General features: G+C 38.8%; 1 protein-coding gene across 1 annotated transcript in view; it reads left to right on the forward strand.

Annotated features, from left to right (window-relative positions):
* The first annotated feature begins 1304 nt into the window (after nt 1-1304).
* The window catches only part of SLC7A11 (solute carrier family 7 member 11), an 83690-nt gene continuing 68010 nt past the window's right edge, over nt 1305-16984 (forward strand). Inside the window, exons 1-3 of the mRNA XM_040473881.1 lie at nt 1305-2090; nt 6096-6222; nt 11048-11163. Of these exons, the coding sequence (XP_040329815.1) occupies nt 1814-2090; nt 6096-6222; nt 11048-11163 (520 nt within the window). The 5' untranslated portion in view covers nt 1305-1813. The remainder of the gene's footprint in view (nt 2091-6095; nt 6223-11047; nt 11164-16984) is intronic.

Below are 16984 nucleotides of genomic sequence, written 5' to 3' on the forward strand. Positions count from 1 at the left end.
AAATAACAGAAAATGGTTCTGACCTTCTTTCTCCACGCTGCTTTCCTAGTGGCTATTTCTTTCTTGCGTCCTCTGGACCTCCCACCCACCCCATCCCCCACCTCTTGCACACAAGTTTTTTTGTTTGTTATTCTTGTTCAGACATTTCGAAGTGTATTTAATGGTGTTTGTAAACGTAGCTTCAGGATAATGATAAGGTCAAATTCTTCCCACTGCATCTAAAACCACCTACAACCACAGCCAAAAGTGACATCTAGAATGAAATCTGGCCATTTGCAACAGTATGGACAGAGTTGGAGGGTATTATGCTAAGCAAATTAAGTCGGTCAGAGAAAGACAGATACCACATGATTTCACTCATATGTGGAATTTGAGAAACTTGACGGATGATCATAGGGGAAGGTAGAATTCCTTTTCTGTTGGTATTTGTTTTAGGGACACTAGATTCAGAAAGTTAGTAGGGTTTTAAAGTGTTTTGCCTTTCTTACCATTTTAAGTAAACATTTTAATCTTAGCTTATATTTCCAATTCATTTTAAATTTATAATCATGATACAACAATACTTCATACATGTTAGAAAAAAATCATACCTAATAACATCACCTTCCCAAACTATTATTCTATGTGTTCCTTTTTAAGTTTTTGCTATATGCGTAGTTTTATGTCATTGTAACTACTGCTTAATTTTAAAATTACTTTTTTTTTGGTAATTCAATGAAACAACATGCAAATGAAGAATATGTATCTTTTACTTTAGGACAACACCTAGAGCTGATGAGAATCAGAAAACAGCTGTTTTCTGGAGTCACTGTGATTTTTAAGTTTGTCACACTTAGGTAGTGACTTTAAATACAAGTTTACTACTGGTAGCAAGAAATAATTTTTCTCTTTTAATGTTGAATAAGTCTCACAGTGGTATGTCTGACAGCAACCATACAGAATCAGTCTCGCTTGACTGTATTGTTCAGAAACCCAAAGTAAAAAAAAAAAAATAGGCAGAAAACATGAAATCTCAAAATGTTTTGTTATAAAGAATGCAGCTTTGGGTTACGCTCTATTATCAAAACAGCTGTGCGTGACATGTCTTTATACGTAAGTTAAAAAAGAAACTCCTCGTAAAGCAGTGATCATTTCCTGTTTCATTTTTCATTTTCTTTTCGCGCGAAGAGTCCCTCACTCTTCGCTTTTGTCCCTCACTAGGAGTTGCTTTAAATCTCTGGGAAGGTCTGTTCCGAATTTACTCCTCCTGGATTGGTTAAGATCCCTTTTAAGTGTGTGCTTTGTTCTCTGAAAAGCTGAGGTCAGTTGAGCAACATGCTGCTAATGTTTGGGGGAAAAAAAAAAAAAGAGCTGAGTAATGCTGGAGCCTTCTCATGTGGCTGATGCAAACCTGGAGAATTTGCATCATCATTAAGCTGGAATAAGTTGGTGTGACAGGCAGGAGCTTAAATACCAGCCCATGAGGAAGCTGAGCTGGTCTGTAATGATAGGGCGGCAGCAGCAGCCGCAGCCGCAGAGGTAGAGTCGGAGGTGGTGGAGGAGCGAGAGCACCATGAACACACAGGTGTTTCTGAGCAGTAATCAGAGAGCTGGGAAGGAGAAAAAGGCACCTTTGAGTTTTTACCTGTGAACACAATAGCCCTGAGAGAGACAATCTGAAAGCAAAGAGGAAGAGATTTGGTCACTCACACCAAGAGAGACCAAAGTGGAAAGTTTTGGGTTTTGTTCTTGTTTTTGTTTGGTTTTGTTTGGTTTTGTTGTTGCTTTTTTTTTTTTTTTTCCTGTGTTTCCTTTTTCCCCGCGTGTCACTACAATGGTCAGAAAGCCTGTTGTGTCCACCATCTCCAGTGGAGGTTACCTGCAGGGGAATGTTAATGGGAAGCTGCCTTCTTTGGGTGGCAAGGAGCCACCTGGGCAGGAGAAAGTGGTGCTGAAGAAGAAAATCACTTTGCTGAGGGGCATCTCCATCATCATTGGCACGATCATTGGAGCAGGAATCTTCATCTCTCCTAAGGGCGTGCTCCAGAACACGGGCAGCGTGGGCATGTCTCTGATTATCTGGACAGTCTGTGGGGTCCTGTCTCTGTTTGGTGAGTGCAGCTTCTTCTCTGGGGGGTATGTCTGTGGAGCCGGGCAGTTTGCTCTCTGGGAAAGCAAAGAGTACTTTTTAAGGAGTGAATGAATGGCAAAGGCTACGCCAAAGGCTCTGATTCTTGTTGAAGTATGCGAACTACCCAAACACAGCGTCCACTGTTGGCAGGATCCTGCATTCCACCGACTTGCTTCCACAGCCCCTACTCTCTTCCCCTGACTCCGGCAGACTCTTTTCTGACTTTTCCCTGTGGCCATGAGAGCAAAGGCTCACTTTGATGACCCGGGAAAATAGATGCGAGCTTTCTGTACCGGGCAGTTGTTCTCAGTGACTTGTAAGTTTGAGGGATCTTGGCAGCTGGCCCGCCGAATGAAACACCTGTGAAGTGAAACCCGGCATGGCCTATTTAGACACAGAGCTTAGTATTCAGCAGAAGTTTGACAGTGTTTTGATTGGCAAAATAAACCGCGGGTGGGGGGGTGGGAGAGGGCAGTCGTCTTCTTTTTAATTTTTTAACTTGGCGTGCTTGTCCATTGCTGCTATTATTTCAAAAGTCCTTGCCGTGGAAATACGTGTGGTGGCACATAACTCAATTCCTGTGATAAGTGGGAATATTGCAAGGGTCTGAGCGCATTTCAAAGTTTTTCAATCTCTCTCTCCCTCTCACCCCTAAATGTTTGCAACATGAATAGTAAAACCGGAACTGGGTGTTAGTTTGCTGTGCTTGCCCAGATCTACTTTCTTCATTTATAGTTCAGTGGGTCTTCGCGGACGTAGATAACTTGCCCGTCGGTTCACTGAGTTAACCTGCACAGAACTAGTAGTAGAAGGATGACTATTAATTTTGCTTCAAATTCTAGATCTCTTTTGTTGATTTGATATTGCCAGCAAAGAGGTAATAGATACCTTTCACGGGGTGCGCAAGTTACCAGAAAGCTACCTGAGTTCCTTACAAAGGTGACAAAAGCTGGCGAGTGGTCAAAAAAATAAAATTTTATCTACACTATGGGGGAAAATGTCCAAGATGTATCTGCTCTTTCGTGGCAACCAGTATGTTTTAATTCCAAAAGGCCCTGCTCTTTAAAGGTACTAACGGAAAACTTTGTCCTAACTCTAGGACTAAGTACTAACTCCTGGTCCTACATGTACCAATCCATTCATTCTTACGGCCTTGTGGTGTTTTAGTGCATTGGTTTGGGTATTCATCTAGAGAAGTCAGATTTCCATCAGGAAGAAGTAAAATTCATTAAAACAACGCTGTGGTGTAGAAAGATGTGTAGAAGAATTATTTTAGGTTTTTAAAAAGAGTTGGTGGTATTCTGTATGGTTCTGGCATGTACATTGATAGACAAAGAGAAACCTATTCATTGCTCTTCTTAACTGACTTTGTGCACCCTCAGTCTTTACTCTTCTACAAGTACTTGTAAATTGAGAATAAATCAATGTCTGATAGGAAAAACCATAACCAATTTCCTGGACTTTTCATACTTCTATACATGCAGCTCCCACTATGTGATTCGATTTTTATACATAATAAAAGGTTATTCACATATAGTAAAATGAGTTGCTGTGAGGATTGAACTAGTTAAAATGCTATTCCACTAGGAAAATATGGTTCTGCATAAGTATATCAACTCAAGCAGAAGCTCAGGAAAAAAAAAAATGTTAGGGGCGCCTGGGTGGCGCAGTCGGTTAAGCGTCCGACTTCAGCCAGGTCATGATCTCGCGGTCCGTGAGTTCGAGCCCCGCGTCGGGCTCTGGGCTGATGGCTCAGAGCCTGGAGCCTGTTTCCCATTCTGTGTCTCCCTTTCTCTCTGCCCCTCCCCCGTTCATGCTCTGTCTCTCTCTATCCCAAAAATAAATAAAAGGTTGAAAAAAAAAATTAAAATAAAAAAAAAATGTTAAAAGGACTAGCTCAGGTTACATTTGAGTTGATATTCTTTGATTACTAATCCCAGGGAGCATGCTCCTGTATTAATCTTCTTATCTGTATTTACATTTTATTTGTCACTTAAGTTCCTAGGAGCTTTTTGACAGGAGTGCCTTCCTAACAGGAAGCAAAGCAAAATGTAAAGAAAACAAATACTTTCTCTTAGAACTCTAGAACTCGGGGACTACGAGTAAAGAATCTGTATATTTGGTTTACAATTTTTTTAAAGCCGGGGTCAATACATGGATTTTTACATCTTGTTTTGAACTTTTTTCATCTGGGTAAAATGGTTATGGAGCTTGAGACTTTTAAATGAAAATCTCATTCCTCCCGAACTCAATTTAAACCCAGGGCAACCATCCTGGAGTTTCAGCAAAGCAGACACAGGTCTAGGTATTGATTGTCTGGCAATAAATTCTGAGGTACTTAAGACTTTCCAATAACATTTTATATGGGAAGCTCTTTTATACAGGCTACCAACATGGCGACTGGTTTCCAACAGAGTGAATTGCAACCAGTTACAATTAGTTACAAATAGGCAAACTATATTAGTGGTCCTTAAATATTAATCTGCAGACTAGGTGTTTTAAAATCATCTGTATAGGGGTGCCTGGGTGGCTCATTTGGTTAAGCATCTGACTCTTGACTTCAGCTCAGGTCATGATCTCACGGTTCATGAGTTCAAGCCCAGCATGGGAGTCTCCTTGGGATTCTGTCTCTCTCTCTGTTGCTCCCCTGCTTTCTCTCTCTCTCTCTCTCTCTCTCTCAAAATAAATAAAAAACTTAAAAAAATAATAAAATCATCTGTACAAAATTTAAAATAATAGACTCGTTTGGCTCTCTCTGTTGGAGAGTTTGGACTGACTTGGTAGTGAACAAATTGTAGGGTATGGCCTTAGATTCTGTTTTCGTGTGTATGCTTTTGTGTGTGTGGAAATTTACTTTCAGGTGATTCTGATACAGAGCTAGGTTTGGGAATAGGATCAACGGTGCTAAGATATAACTGAATATCCAAATTTTATACATGTTGACAGTTCTGCATGAAGCTTTACTATAATAATTTCCCATACTTCTAGTCTCTGAAGTAGTTCAAGCAAGAATTTGTGTTACATTTGAGTACTTTGCAGAATGAATAGAATTTTTCACGTAGTACCAAGATGTATTTTTCATTTTCTTGGTAGTTAATTGCTCAAATTAGTAGGCATATTTCATGAGGTATTCTCAATGTATCAGGCCCAGTACTGTCCTTGGAGCCCAATATCGCATTTATAAACACAACTCCCTTATGAGGTAAGAATTGAGATCTCATTTTATAGATAAAGAAACTTACATTTGGGGAGGTTACATAACTTGCTCAAGCCCATGTGGATTGCATTGCTAAATGTTAAGATGGCTAAGTGTTTATAATTAATTTTACCTAATATACATAAGTTATAGCATCTCTTTTTAAACAGTATGTTCTTTTAACTACTCAGAAGTGTACTTTTCAAAAAATATCCAAGAAAATCTTTTCTAGAAATAGAATATTGGAGTCAAAATTCATTTTCTTGACAAACCATATCCTACAAATTAAATGAAGTCTTGCAAGGCCAAGAGTCTATACATTTCTGAAGCACAAATAAATTTTGTTAATTTTGATGTGCAACAGAAATACTATTGATTAAAAGGATTCTTAATATAATAAGGTCAACTTGGGATAATTCCTTGTCTTGGTGTGTAGTTCCTTTAAAAATAGGTTGGTATTATTGGCATCTATCTTCTCTTTTTCTCAGGTTTGAGATTCATAATTCTTAATAATATGATATTATTTTAGAAGTTTGTCTTTACCATTTCAAATAAAATTACATTGTTTGAACAGAATGAACTAGATCTCAACCATGCGGAAGTTAGAAAAGGAATTTGATGGCTCCTAACAATCAGATGACTGTTACTTCTCTTGAAATAAACACCTCACTCAGACCAAAGGATGTAGTAACATGTTACCTAAACATAAATATCGTTGCATCAACTCTACCTTCGGATGACTAATTAATATTTTAATTTTGTACCTTTTTTATTATGAATACTTCACAGGAGCCTTGTCCTATGCTGAATTGGGAACAAGTATAAAGAAATCTGGTGGTCATTATACATACATTCTGGAAGTCTTTGGCCCATTACCAGCTTTCGTACGAGTCTGGGTGGAACTGCTCATAATACGGTGAGAGCATAGATAAGAAAACAGTTAAGGAAAAATAAATCCATTCATTACACCCTTCTTTAAATCATCTTGATTGTTTTTAACTGATTAGAAATATGTGTATCATGTGACTATGTTGTAAACATGTCTATTTCAGGATGTGAAATCTATGATAAGATACCTCTCTCAATGTTTTTAATGCAGTTTTCTCACTGGCAATAGTTCTCCGTTCCTGCCAAACTTTTAAAGTGTCTGATTTTCTTTAATATTCAATTATCTTCTGACATTTCTAGAAAGTATGTTGACTCGAAAGGATATGAAGCATCAAAATCCACCTTGATAAATCATGCGTTTTGACTGGCCAGACAAAATTAAATGTTATGCTAGTAGGTGGAGTTTTTCTTCTTGTAGATTCCATTGTCTTTTAACTTTCCTCAATTGTCGTGACTAGGAAACTTCTGTGCCTAACAACTTAGTGTGTCACTGAGTTTTATACTTTGCACACAAAAATGACTTGACATGAATGACTCATTTCCTCTTGTTAAGCAAATCAGCGAACTATAGTTGCCAAAAAAAAAAAAAAAAACGTTTTATTGCTGTAAAAAATTGTCTTCGTTTAAAATCCAAACAAATATTGCTAAGTCACTCTGAATAGCAAATTTCCTTTCACATTGTGGGAAACCTGTGATGTCATGTGTACAGTTTTGAGTAACACGCTTCCTTAAGGTAACTGCTACCATAAGATGTGACTTACACATCCTGATTGTAGAGCTTAACGGTAATAACTGGAGAAACTTGTTCTTACTGTAAACTTATCAGACATACACAGCTGAGAGCGCCAGTGAGCTTTTATCCTAATATTTGGGGCATAAGTGGCAAATGCAGAGCTAATAAGTATCGATTTAACACTAGCCATGATTTTTATAGTCATAGGCATTTCTTTTTTAACAAAGAGCTTAGATTGGTATTTACTTCTCTGTTAAGTCTGTTCTCATTTTAGACAATTCTGCATTATTTAAAACCTGTTATAACGAAAATAATGTTAAAGAAGTATTTTGTTCCTTTTCTAAAAGCTGGGATTTGCTTAGGATGTACCTTCTGCTCTTTTTTGATTTATCTGAATATTACTCTTCAAAGGTTAACCTAAATCTTACCTCTTCCACAGTTAATTTCCTGGTTACCCTAGTTTCTATTTCTTTTCTCTCTTAATTCTTCTGAAAAAAAAATTAGTCTCCCATTTTTATTTGACATTCAACATATCTTGTGTTCTTAATATGTCAGGTGTCTTTTTTAAAAAAAAAATTTTTAACGTTTATTTATTTTGGGGACAGAGAGAGACAGAGCATGAACGGGGGAGGGGCAGAGAGAGAGGGAGACACAGAATCTGAAACAGGCTCCAGGCTCTGAGCAGTCAGCACAGAGCCCGACGCGGGGCTCGAACTCACGGACCGCGAGATCGTGACCTGAGCCGAAGTCGGACGCTTAACCAACTGAGCCACCCAGGCGCCCCAATATGTCAGGTGTCTATGTTCTATTTACCCATTAGAACTACAGGCATTTTAAGTGCATAAGACCAAGCCTCACACTTTTGAAACCATTATACTTCTTAATCAGTGTCCTGAGCATTACAGACAGTAAATTCTTTTTGAACAACAATATTAAATTCTTTTTGAATAATTTAATTCTTTTTGACTGAAAGTTTAAGGTTACAATATTTTGGATTTGACATTCTCAGCATTCAAATGAAGACACTTGGGGCACCTGGTGGCTCAGTCGGTTGAGCATCTGACTTCAGCTCACGTCATGATCTCACAGTTCACGAGTTCCAGCACTTTGTTGGGCTCTCTACTCTCAGCAAGGAGCCCACTTCCGATCTTCTGTCTCCCTCTCTCTACCCCCTCCCTTGCTCTCTCTCTCTCTCTCTCAAAAATAAATAAGCATTAAGTGAGGACACTACTTATTCAGGGTGCTGGGCTGTTAGGATGGTGGGCTTTGGAGCCTGATATCCTGCACCTGAATCCCTCTTCAGCTAGGTATATGTTGCATGGCTTTAGCTAATTACTGGGCATTGTGATGAACGTGATCATTGTGTTCACAATAGCACAGATACAGTGTTCATTCACTTATTTATTCATTCCTTAAACAGCTACTGAATGGTGAATGGTAAGTTAAAGAGACTGTAAGTGGAATGACCCACAATTCTTGCTCCCGGGTAGCTCATAATCAAATGTTATTTACATTGCAAAACAGCTGCTTCATGGGGTGTGTGTGTATGCATGTGTGTGTGTGTGTGTGTGTGTGTGTGTGTGTACTGACAGAGGAAATTATCCAGATATACTCTAGAAGCTTTTTTTAAAGGGTTCATATATTCCTTTGTAATAAGAGACTCCCATTGCCTGGTTGGTCTTCTAAATAAACAGAGTAATGAATGACTTGTGGAGTGACAAGATACCTAGGTACTTTAATATTTCTCATCTGCTCATAACACCCAGGATGCCTAAATACTTAAAATTTTGCTTGAGGGTAAGTCACTCTTGTCAGAAATAATCTGTAGAACACAGATTTCAAGAAAATAAATACCATATATCAGTACATAGCAGGGTCATTAGATGATTGAATTCACACATTAACCATATATTCAATGTTTATTTGGTTTCTACTTATGATAGATACTATACTAAACACTGGCAAATAATAGTGACTAAGATGGACACAGTCTTGAACTCATGATCCTCAGTGTCATGCTAGGGAAAGAGTTATCAATCAAGAAATCACATAGTGAAGATAAAGTTGCTACTGTGATCAGCGAAAGGGAAGCCATGGGCCTTCATAAGGGAGTATACTCAGAGACCTCTCACCCAACCGGAAGGGTAAAGGAATTTCCCTGGGCCAAGAAAGACTGAACAAAGATATAGGGTGTAAAAAACTACCAATGAGTTGTAGGGGCTCCCGGTAAAGGGTGTTTGGCTCCTTCCAGTGAGAAGAAGTAAACTAAGAGGAAGGGAACACTTAGACTAGATGGAGCCTTCACAGAAGGATTTTGCATATTCTGAGCATGTTTTGAAAGCACTAAAATGAGGTGATCAGATTTTAATTTATACATCAAAAATTTACAAATGATGAAGAACAGGAAAAACAGTCTTTTGTTGGGGTAAGGGAGAAGAGGGGGTCCTTGGGAAAAGTAGAAAATGAAAAAAAAACAGTATGGTGCTATTGAGTACAAGCAGGCCAAGTTTGGAACGTAGTTGTGGTTGGTTTTCTGACAATCTAAGGTGTTGGGCAACTATGGGAAGATAAGCTGAAAGAAAAGAATGGCATGAGAAACTAGATAATTTCATGAACTTGCCTGTGTATTTAAAGAATATATATTCATACATACATGTATTTATTTATTTATTTATTTATTTATTTATTTATTTTTTTCAACGTTTATTTATTTTTGGGACAGAGAGAGACAGAGCATGAACGGGGGAGGGGCAGAGAGAGAGAGGGAGACACAGAATCGGAAACAGGCTCCAGGCTCTGAGCCATCAGCCCAGAGCCTGATGCGGGGCTCGAACTCAGGGACCGCGAGATCGTGACCTGGCTGAAGTCAGACGCTTAACTGCGCCACCCAGGCGCCCCTCATACATACATGTATTTAAAGGCACATGTAATTTTCTCATAGAAATATTTGAAGAATTAAAATAGAATGCTTTCTTACCTATTTACTATAAACCTGCACTTATTTCATTTTCTCATTCATGTTTTCTCAGTTGTATAAAATTACAAGAGCATTTTTACTTTTTGACTTTTACTTTGCATCTAAATATTTCTAAGAAATTAAGAATAATCACTTGCCTCTTCACGTTTTTGTCTGTACTAGAAAAATAAGAACATAGTGTTAAGGACATAAGCATGTATTTTCAATGAATACTTATTAATACTAATTTTTAAATCTGAATTTTGGGGGCCCCTGGGTGGCTTAGTCGGCTAAGCATCTGACTTTGGCTCCAGTCATGATCTTATGGTTTGTGAGTTCAAGCCCCGCATTGGGCTCTGTGCTGACAGCTCAGAGCCTGGAGCCTGCTTCGGATTCTGTGTCTCCTCTCTCTGCCCCTCGCCTGCTCATGCTCTGTCTCTCTCTGTCTCTCAATAATAAATAAACATTAAAAACATTTTTTAAAAAAAAAATCTGAGTTTTGTATTCATTTTCTTGACTGGGCTCCAACTCATTAGATCTACACCCTTAACCCATTCATGCTGTGGCTGGAGTTTAGTTGTTGACTTATTATTATTTTTTTTTAATGTTTATTTTTGAGAGAGAGAGAGAGAGAGAGACAGAGCACGAGTAGGGAAGGGCAGAGAGAAAGGGTGACACAGAATCCAAAGCAGGCTCCAGGCTCTGAGCTGTCGGCACCGAGCCCAATGTGGGGTTCGAACCCACAAACTGTGAGATCATGACCTGAGCTGAAGTTAGACGCTCAACTGACTGAGTCACCCAGGCACTCCTAGTTGTTGACTTATTAAGAAGGCTGCTTCTTGTATAGCCCAGTTCTGCTAGGATCTCAAATAATAAACTAAATTTTTAAGGAAAAAAAAGTCAAATATAGGAGATCAGGGGCAAAACTGATAGCACCCAGTCTTGCTTCCATGAATATGTGAAGTGTAAGCTAGCCACCAAAGTTATAGGCAATATTTCATTTGGACTATCTGTGACAACCTAATCAAATGTGGAGTTTGGAAAACTATAGGCTTTCCTATTTAACATGTTCTATATGTTGAATAACATTACCTCAAGGTAGAAAAAGTTTAGCAAAGATGCTATTTATTTTTTTCCTTTGTTAACCTGAATATTCTTTTCCAGCCCTGCAGCCACTGCTGTGATTTCTCTGGCATTTGGACGCTACATTCTGGAACCATTTTTTATTCAGTGTGAAATTCCTGAACTTGCAATCAAGCTCATTACAGCCGTGGGCATAAGTGAGTATCATAGGTCTAAATATGAAAAAGAAAAAAAAAAGAGCAAAAGTGATTGATAACAAAGCTTCTTTAGACATATATGATGGGACTGCTTTCCACATCATGCTCTTTTCCCTTCAGTTCCTTGCCAAATTTATGTTGGAAAATAAAGAAAAGATTAAGGATTTGGAGTGATCCTTGGTATTACATTACATGCCAGTTTTGCATTGGGTCAATAGATATGATGGCCAATCTTCTGATATAGGCAAACAAAAACCACCTTATTAGTAAAATAACAGTTCTCGTGGAGTACATGAGAAGAGAATTTTACAGATGAAAACCCAATTATTTCATGGGTTTTTGAATTAGAATTTTATCCTTTCTCACTGATAACATGTTACGTGATAACTCATTGTCACGGAGTGCTGTTCATGTGTAGGGTGTGTGCATTGTGTTGATATATTTTATACTGTTAGCAAACTGTCACGCTCAGTGTTACGGTGTTAGCCGCCCGTTGATGGTCACGATAAAAAGTCTTCTTTTTCATATTCGCTTACTAGTAGCACTTCTCAAATTGGATCTCCAAGTTAGAAATTTGTTCACGTTTATCACCGTGCCCAAATTCTGGATAGTTTTTAAAAGAAATGGAAAAGGGGAACATGCACAACATTACCTAAGTGATATGAAGCCAAACCTTCGAATAGTATGGGAAACAATAATACTTCCAGATGCTAATTGACTCAGTTTGAAGAATCAATATGATCATGTTTGATTAAGTTGGAACTATTTGGAAATAGCAAGCAACGCAGGAATAACTAATTGCATACTTATGAAGAATTTTCAGTTAGGTGTGTCTAAGGTGTTTCAGTACAACGTTGAAGAGATCGATGTACGGTGAGTGGTTCGTATGCAGGAATTACACGTAAAAATATCTCTAGTGTAGATACATGTATTTTTGAACTTAGGTTCATCCTGGATTTCCTACTTTATCCACCAAACATGTACCTATTCTTCTGTGAAATCTCTGAAGAAAGACAAAGAAAAATACTCAAAGTACATATATCTGAGTTTGGGAGAGGTAATGGCAAACTGAACTCATCATGCCCTTCATGCACACTGTAGATGTGAAACTCAGGGACAAATCATTTAGCCTTTCACATCTCAGTATTCTTACCTGCAGATCCTGTGGAGTCTCAGAGAGTGTTTTGTGAGGATTGAATGATATTCACTGAGACAATGTATGTGTAGTGTTTAGGTCATGCCCACAATTTATTCAGAACAATTACAAATGGTAGCTATTTATACTCTTGTGGGAAAACAACATTGGAAGTTCCATGAGACCGGGGGCCCCTTTACTGCCATATTTCCAGCCCTTTTCATGGCTCCTAGTATGGCGTTTGTGTTCAATAAATATTTGTTGACTGATTTTTATGTGGAGAGATCTACGAAATTTTCTCTAGCAGAAAAATCTACTTGTTAAACCTGGAGGATTACACGTCTTCAGTTTTCTCATGCAGCAGGACAATGGTGGGAAATGAAATACAGTTGCTCAATGTGATATTCAGAACTAATACCATGAGCTTTTGTGGGATGAACTGTCTTAGCATAGTAGTTACAGCTTAGGCTTTGAAGGCAAACAACCTGGAGTTGAAACTTAGTGTCACAATGTCTTAGTTGTGTGATTTGGAGCTAAATATTAAACCTTCTTAAGCATTACTTTTATTTATTAGTAAGATACCTGTGAAAAGATAATCTGTCTTGGATGGCTGCGGAGAGGTGAAATTACATCAGGTTTTTAAGGCCTTTAGCAAAGTGCCTTGCCCATAGAAAGTACTTAATATATCTGGTGTCCCACTGAAGGATTGGACTAATAGCCATTATTGTAACCATTATATTCTTGTCCCTCAAATAACTGAGGCAGAATCATACCGTGATTATTATATTTGAAAAGAAGACAGAGGTCATCTCTTTGAGAGGTTTGTAAATTTACAATAAAAGTTTTAAAAGGTATCTCTCGTGTGGGCGTACGTATTTCTCAACTTAAATAAAGGTTAGAATTAGCACGGGTTCAGTAGATTTTATGTAAACATAAATCTATAAATATTACCTGCTTTGGACTTGAAATGAGATAGATAACAGCAATATATTACTATTTTGGTAAGTCTAGATGACTCTTTTTCCTTATCCCAATGCTATTATACTTTTTTGGAGGGAAAAATCTGTGTTTTGGAGGAGGAAATGGACACTGTACAGACCAAAATTTTGTCACTATTATAGGGAAGGATAACTACGTGTGTTCCAGTTTACCAAACTCCAGTAGTAGAGATTGGTGGTAAAATAGTTCACAAAGCCTGTGTTAATCTTGGATGAACCTAGACATTTTCTTCCATTTTTGCCATTGTTTATGACATCAGCTTAGAAGTTTTGATGTTCCATTTGCAAGCTTGAGACTGTGAGGAATTGGGTTCCTATAATTTGGAGATTTCACTGAAAGAGAAAACAAGGTATTGTTATGACTCAGTGGTAGGTAATGTAAATCAGTGGTCTGTCTGGGACCCTGAAACTAACTTTAAGAAGAATTTAGCTTTAATGGGGCAACCAACCAGGGGTGGAGATGGAGACAGAGAAGGAGAAATGTACCGGGGGGCAAATCTTTCACATTCCAAGTTGTTACATGTGAGTATGTGCTAAGGGTGGAAGGTTGGTGAGATGTAGAAAATAGAGTTTAACTGCATGAATTGCTTCCGTGTATTCTTTAGGGAAGGAAAGAGTTTGTGATCATTTGGAATGGCTAGTTCAAGTGTAGAAAAGAGAGGAAACCTGAAAGATCTTGCTACAATCAAGTCACAGAAAGAAAGATTTCAAGTTTTGTGAAATGTTGACCAAGCATTTGAGAAGGGACGCTGGGGTAGGAGTGGGCAGTTACTGAATGCTAATCGATCTGCCCTTTGTTTAAAGTACTGGGCTTCCTTGCTGTCAAATTAATAAAAATGAAAAGGTTTTGCTTATCCCAAATCCTTTCCATTCGAGTAAACGTGTCAGGCGCAGGGAAGTCTAGCTGGGAAATCTTAGGCATTCGCATCAGGTGCTCTCTGCTAGCCCAGTGTGACATTACTCCCTTCTGTGCGACACCATCAAGTTTCACTGTCCTTGTGGCTTTGGTAAAAACTGAAGGATGTTCAATACTTAAAATGATATCCAGTCTTTTGTTCTGGTCTCCTGAAACTATTCCCTATGTAGGTATACAATTCAATGGCAGAATATTATGGTAAAAATACTTTCTTTAAAATATGAAATCTAGTGCCAGATCCATTCCTAACAATCTTCAATCCCAAGTTCCTTCCTGGCTTAGTGTGTATAGGTGAGTAAAGAGCCCCACCCTGCTTCTCACACCTTGCGGGAATAATTAGAGGAAAGAAGAAAATAACACCGTGAGTGCATTATAAGAACAAATTAGCCACTTCCATTACTATATGACTGTACTTTCTTTTCCCAAACTGTTTTCCTGCCGTCACTGAATTGCATGAAAGAAAATCCAGGACCAGTTCTGAGCTAGCATTTCAAGTATAGCTTGTGGAGTGGTTTTGCTTCAATATTCTGAAGACTGGCTATGCCTACACCTTTTTTCACCATAGCTAAATTGCCAAGACAGTGAGTTCTTAGGTAGGTATACATGGTATTGATATGTATAAGGACTGAAGAACAATAACCATATCCTTCTGGAGGATGACAAACAAAATGTGGGAAATTGCTGCCAAGGTAAACACGAACCTTAACAGCGAGAGGCAGAGCCACTAGGAGTTTGAAAGGACTAGGTATATTAGTGAGATCATGTCTTTTGAGCTATTTATTCCTGCATTATCACCTGTGAGCTAGGGGTAAAAGTGTGGACTCTGAGGTCAGTTTACCTAGGCTCCAATCCTATCTTCACACTTACCTGTGTGAACATGAGCGAGTTAAATGCTATCTCAAGTTTCAGCTGCCCATCTGAAAAATTATGCCAGCAATGATGGTGACCACATCATAGAGAGATAAGGATTAAATAACATTATCCACGTAAAGGCTTTGTACATTATCTGCCACCTGGTAATAGTTTACGATTATTTGATGCTTGCATTTTTATCCCAGGCATTGAGATCCTAGATCTCTCTGGTTTTTAAAGATGTTTATAGCTAGAGGGGCTTATCCTCTCTGAAATTAGTACGTTCAGGCAATGAATGCTAACAAAGAGAGTGGTAACTCAGGCAGATGTTATGAAAACCAGTGGACTGATCGACTTTAACTCACCATGCAGCATCCCTGTATTTTATCGATTTAGCATGAAACAGTCAGAAGCCAGAAGCCAGAGAGAACCTGAACCTGAGAGAAAACCCGCTATACCCAGCTTCAGTAATCTCACTCTGCAAATCCAAAGATAGACTTGAATAGAGAAGTGCAGGCAGAAAACCTTGTCAGTCCTTAAGTCCCAGTGTAAGTCCTTCGCGTTCCCCTAAACATCTTCTTCAGATACAGCTCCCTCCTAAACATGTATTTCTTATCTCCAGGGCCGGGTGGTTGGTGGGTCGGTCAGTTGATTGGTTGGTCTGTCTGTCTGTCTACCTATCTATCTGTCGATCTTTCATTCTTGCATTTCAGTTCTTAGCAGACTGCACTATAAGTAAGTAAATAAAAATTATATATCACAGTATTTTCATTTGGGCAAGAGAAAAAGCCAAAGTTGATATAAATATTTTCTAATTGTAAAATTTACAATTATTATTCAAATGAAGTAAAGCTAAGTAGGACCACAGAACTTACTCAAATTTCTTTTATTACAATGTGGGTAGATAGTCTGTATAAAAACAAAGAAGATATGATGTGTTTCAGAAACACAGAAAGCTCTTGCATTTAGTGAATCCCAAATCCCCTTTTCAATATTGTTGGATAAGCAACATATGTAGACTTAAATTTCTGTGTAAAGACACATGATGAAGCAGCATTTCTAGTCACTTGAGGACCTTCACAGTGCCTCTGTACTTGCTGCCTTGTTACTTGTTAAGCCTTATCCTTCAGGGTCATAAAGGTACATCTCAGCTGGAATTTGGTCTACCAAATAATGAGTGCAATGTCTGCATGTTCAGATAATGTGAGGTTTTGAGAAACCTTTGAGAGAAATCAGTTTTAACCAGAATTTTTTCTTCAGCTGCCTGAGAGGAAAGCAAGGTGAGATTATCAATTCATAAGATTGCTTTGATTTTTCTAAGAACACTTTGCAAAGTATAAAAGAAAACCCCAAATGCTCACTTTTTTTCTCTTTCAATAGACATTAAGACTTACACTCTTTATGAAAGTAACAAATCCTCTTTCCTCTTCTCAGATAGAGGTTCCAAAAATAAGAATGCCTCTTTCTCTCTCCCCCCTCCCTCTCTTTTCTTTCCCTCTCTCCCTCTCTCCTTTCTCCCATCCACCTTTATTTTCTCCTTCTTCCCTCCTTCCCTCCCTCCCTCCCTCTTCCCTTGTCTTGCCTTCCCCTCCCTTGCTTTCCCTTCCCTTCCCTTGCTTTCCCTTCCCTTCCCTTCCCTTCCCTTCCCTTCCCTTCCCTTCCCTTCCCTTCCCTTCCCTTCTCTTGCCTTCCCTTCCTTTCCCTTGTCTTCCCTTCCCTTGCCTTCCCTTCCCTTCCCTTCCCTTGCCTTCCCTTCCCTTCCCTTCCCTTCCCTTGTCTTCCCTTCCCTTCCCTTCCCTTCCCTTCCCTTCCCTTCCCTTCCCTTCCCTTCCCTTCCCTTGTCTTCCCTTCCCTTCCCTTGTCTTCCCTTCCCTTCCCTTCCCTTGTCTTCCCTTCCCTTCCCTTCCCTTGTCTTCCCTT

This window comes from Herpailurus yagouaroundi, unplaced genomic scaffold (assembly GCF_014898765.1).
Source record: "Herpailurus yagouaroundi ecotype Mexico unplaced genomic scaffold, PumYag 28, whole genome shotgun sequence".
Classification (NCBI taxonomy): Eukaryota; Metazoa; Chordata; class Mammalia; order Carnivora; family Felidae; genus Herpailurus; species Herpailurus yagouaroundi.